The sequence below is a fragment of the Triticum aestivum genome, chromosome 4B (genome assembly GCF_018294505.1).
Source record: "Triticum aestivum cultivar Chinese Spring chromosome 4B, IWGSC CS RefSeq v2.1, whole genome shotgun sequence".
Classification (NCBI taxonomy): Eukaryota; Viridiplantae; Streptophyta; class Magnoliopsida; order Poales; family Poaceae; genus Triticum; species Triticum aestivum.
This window is the reverse complement of record NC_057804.1, coordinates 488,819,560-488,823,793: the sequence shown is the minus strand read 5'-3', so window position 1 is coordinate 488,823,793 and position 4,234 is coordinate 488,819,560. Positions and strand designations below refer to the sequence as shown.

At 38.5% G+C, this 4,234-nt stretch overlaps 1 protein-coding gene across 1 annotated transcript in view; it reads left to right on the top strand.

The window, feature by feature from the left end:
* The window catches only part of LOC123092881 (7-methyl-GTP pyrophosphatase), a 4,553-nt gene extending 533 nt beyond the window's left edge, over positions 1 to 4,020 (top strand). The window contains exons 2-9 of the mRNA XM_044514734.1: positions 59 to 130; positions 232 to 306; positions 1,059 to 1,151; positions 2,281 to 2,350; positions 2,445 to 2,536; positions 3,295 to 3,336; positions 3,482 to 3,562; positions 3,668 to 4,020. Of these exons, the coding sequence (XP_044370669.1) occupies positions 59 to 130; positions 232 to 306; positions 1,059 to 1,151; positions 2,281 to 2,350; positions 2,445 to 2,536; positions 3,295 to 3,336; positions 3,482 to 3,562; positions 3,668 to 3,748 (606 nt within the window). The 3' untranslated portion in view covers positions 3,749 to 4,020. The remainder of the gene's footprint in view (positions 1 to 58; positions 131 to 231; positions 307 to 1,058; positions 1,152 to 2,280; positions 2,351 to 2,444; positions 2,537 to 3,294; positions 3,337 to 3,481; positions 3,563 to 3,667) is intronic.
* Positions 4,021 to 4,234: the final 214 nt, after the last annotated feature.

Below are 4,234 nucleotides of genomic sequence, written 5' to 3'. Positions count from 1 at the left end.
GACCCTCGTTTCTCTAACCTGGATTGCGCTTGTGCGTTTGCTTTGGTTGACGATGCAGCTGATTCTCGGCTCCTCGTCGGCGTCGCGCCGCCAGATTCTGGCCGAGATGGGGTACCAGTTCAAATTACTTGTAGGTGATTTCCCCCCTCGTCTTCTGGGGATGGTTAACTCTAGCAGTTTGCTTGTGATTTGTCCTCTTTCTTTTCTTATTTTTCTCCCGTTGGGTTTTAGAGCGCGGACATTGACGAGAAGGAGATCAGAAAGGAGAAGCCAGAGGAGCTGGTGGTCGCCTTGGCTCACGCGAAAGTAATTTCCTTTCCCTTTTCTTTTATTCAAGAACTAGGTTCCGCTGTCCTTGTAGATTTGTTCTAGCAGTTTTGTTTAGGAATTAGGGCAAGGGCCACATAAGTATTTTCTTAAGAGAGCAAAATCATATTATTTCTAACGCTAGGAGTGGAGTTTGCTTTGCGGGAGTGAGTGAGTTTATTATTTATGGCTATAGAACGAATATTTAGCAAGCTGGCACATTATAGGTTTGTCTTTTCTTTGTGTGTTTGTGTGTGTGTGTGTGTGTGTGTGTGTGTGTGTGTGTGTGTTTGTGTCAAGACAATGGTCTTTAGTAGTACTATATGTGTTACTACCTCTGCTCCCAAATAGATGGCATATAAATTCAGTCAAAAAGTCAATGATTTCTAAGTTTGACCAAGTATATATACAAAATTACTAAGATAAGCAATATCAAATCATTACCAATATATGCACCATTAGATATATATTCATAATCTATTTATCTAATATTGCATTTATCGATATTTTCTTCTATATATTTGGTCAAACTGAGAAAGAATTGACTTTTTCACTGGATTTATATACCATCTATTTGGGGACAGAGGGAGTACTACCTTCTAAAATGGATTAATGTTATTTTCTTGGAATAAAGTACCTCATTTGTATATTTCTTTTCATCAGAAAAATAAGAGATTGTCAAACTGTGCCAGTTGTAATTCTGATTTTGTTTTAGTTTTTAAGTGTGCTACTATGCTATATCAATGCTGTAGGCAGATGCAATATTGGATAAGATGCGGAACAATGGGATGATGAAAGAGATTGTTGACTCTCAAGAGACCACCTTGTTGATCACTGCTGACCAAGTATGTATCTTACAACATCCCCTCTAACAAGCCTTTTTGTGGATTGATTTTTGCTTATAATTACGATGTTAGTTTCATGTGGTGATGTGGATAAAGCAGAATATTAGTCACTTTACACTGTGATTTTCTAGAATCTGGATGGAGTCATCCTGGAAACTGTTATTATTATTTGACTGTAGTTACATGATTATGTCACCACTGTATTTCAAGATTTATTGCCTTACCAGTTTTGGTTCTAGTGTTTCTGGAAATATGGCCCAATCTCTGTAAAAGTAGATATTTTCTTGATCACTGTTTGGTTTAGGAGTTAGCCAGTTAGGCATATCTGCAACATGTCTGTTGTATCTGAACATTGCATGTTGAATGTTGAGAGGGTGCTCAGACAATAATCTATATCAATAAGCATAAATTGGTGTCTGCATAAGTTACTCCCTAGATAATCCATGTATCATACACACTAGGATAGCAGTTAGGCCAAAGGAGTCCGCATAAAATCTGGGTATGAAAGATAGATAATTATAATCAGGAGTATGAGTATGATCCAAACATACTCCTGATTATAATTATCCATATCTATATCCATATCTCAAGAGTCATTTTTATATGTGTTTTAATCATGTTTGGGTCTTTGGGTATGAAAGATAGATAATTATAATCAGGAGTATGTTTGGATCATTGATTTAGAAGCTGTTTTTTTTAATCATGAGTATGTTAGCCAGTTAGGCATAGCTGTTTTTCTTGATCACTCCTGATTGCTTGGACCATATCCATATCTCAGAGTCATTTTTATATGTGTTTTCATCATCTTTGGGTCTTTGGGTATGAAAGATAGATAATTATAATCAGGAGTATGTTTGGATCATTGATTTAGAAGCTGTTTTTTTTGCTCATTACTACTGTAGTTACTTTTGTTAAAATTGCTCAGACAAACTATTGTTTGTAGGGCACAGTATGACATCCAAAAAATGGACTCCGATAACATTCATAGTGGAATGTTTACTTAGTTTCTTGAAAAATAGTGAATGTTTGTACTCTGTGTCGCATGCTTATGCATGTACCATGTGTGTGCACACATTTTAGTGCTTATTTGACTCTCCCCCTTGTTCTGGTATTTTGTTTTCTTTTGGAGGTTGTGGTTCATGATGGAGTTATTCGAGAAAAACCTACCACTCCAGAGGAGGCACGTAAATTCATCCAAGGTTTGTCTTATCCACTGTTGTGTGTCGGCGCATGAGCTCAAATTATTTTAGATCATTTGTTAGACTTGTCCGTTTAACCACATACTGGTCACAGGATATTCCCAAAGCCATGCTGCGACAATTGGATCTGTGCTTGTTACAAATGTGAAGACCGGTACTAGAAGGGAAGGATGGGATAAATCTGAAGTAATAACCAACTTTTTCTGATGTTCCATTGAGAAATGAGTACCAAAGTCGTTCGTTCACATAGACATCAGTATTGATTTTAAATTATCGACGTTTTTTGAAGGACAAACCTAATCACTGAATTTTGGTCTTTGATTCAGATTAGTTATAAAGTAACATGATCTGCTGTAATGCTAGCTTCATGTCAAAAATCTGGTTCAGCTTTCAGTCCCAGTAAACTGATAAATAACAGTGGCCTAACTTGAGCACAGCCTTCTGAAAAACGGAACCTCTGCGCGCATGGCACTTTTGTGTCCAATTCCTGTATGACAACCGATCCAGTGGTTTGCTATGATTTATTTCAAAGTGTGGATGGTTTGATGTGCACCATCGTACAGGAATCGGACGAAGAAGATCGTATGCATATTAGCGTTCTCTGAAAAATTGATGGGCTAACATCAATTCAGCCTTAGTGTTCAGACGTCCTTGTGCTCTTTCATAAAGCAGAGACGCATCTTAAAGTTTTGAGACTAATTTGATATTTGGTACTTTAATTTATCATATCATGGTTTACTTCAGAATCCTTATGGGATTTTAGGTGCATGCATCAGATAATTAACTCTTGGTGAGTCTGATATTTAACGTTTCATTGGCACAAAATATCAAATGAATCCTAACGAATATGCATAATCCAGTTATGATCCCATGTTTCCATCAGTTTGAGTTCCATGTTGCAGAGTTTTGGCCTCACACTTTCCACTATAATTGTCCCTGTGCAGGTTTATTTCCACAAGATACCCAATGAAGTTGTTGAGAGCTTGGTAAGTCCGAAAAACAAGCATTTTAATTTTGGCATGTCCTGCAGTGCTCCTGCCTGGTTTAGAAGAAATGAAGTGTTAATTTCGAACCATATCCTCTCATTATCGAGTTACACCCACTGAAATTTTTCACTCGTGTGTATTTCAGATTGAGGAGGGCAACGTCTTCTATGTTGCTGGAGGCCTTCTAGTAGAGCATCCACTGACTTCACCTCTCGTGGAAGCCATTGTGAGTCACATCCTGACATGTTCTTGTTCTAGGCTGGACTATATATTTCCATGTCTGAGACAAATGAAACAGTCAAACAGCATCTCAACATGGCAATCTGTGCAGGTCGGTACAATAGATAGCGTAATGGGGCTTCCTAAAGCTCTCACGGAACAGCTCATCAAGGATTCCCTCCAGGAGCCATAGCTGCAAATTTCCGAACTAAGCTGGCCGGCGTTGTGGATATCTCTTTGTTAGAAAATCACTATTCTTGTGCTGAACAAAACTAAACACTCATCATTTCTGGCAAATGGAGTGGACTCTAATCAGCGTCATCAGCCTCGCTATACCAACTTTATTAGGCTGAATTTTAGCAGCCACTGAATTCCTCTTGGTGGCTAAGTGAACTGGGTAGTAGCCAGTAACATTTTGGAGACCTTTCTGTGACTAACACCGCATCAATGGGCTTCATTCTTCCATGTGATGTTAAGGGTCTGACAGACCAAACGTATGTGCGTCATCTGTTCTGCATGCTATATCAGGAGACCAGCGAGTTGCGAATTGGGGCTATGAATTTATATTCTGAAAACGAGGATAGGCCCAACTTTTCTGGGGGAGAATTTTATTTCGCCTTGGCACCAAGCAACTAGGTTTAAATCTTGGTTGATGGAGCAGTGCACACCTTCTTTCACT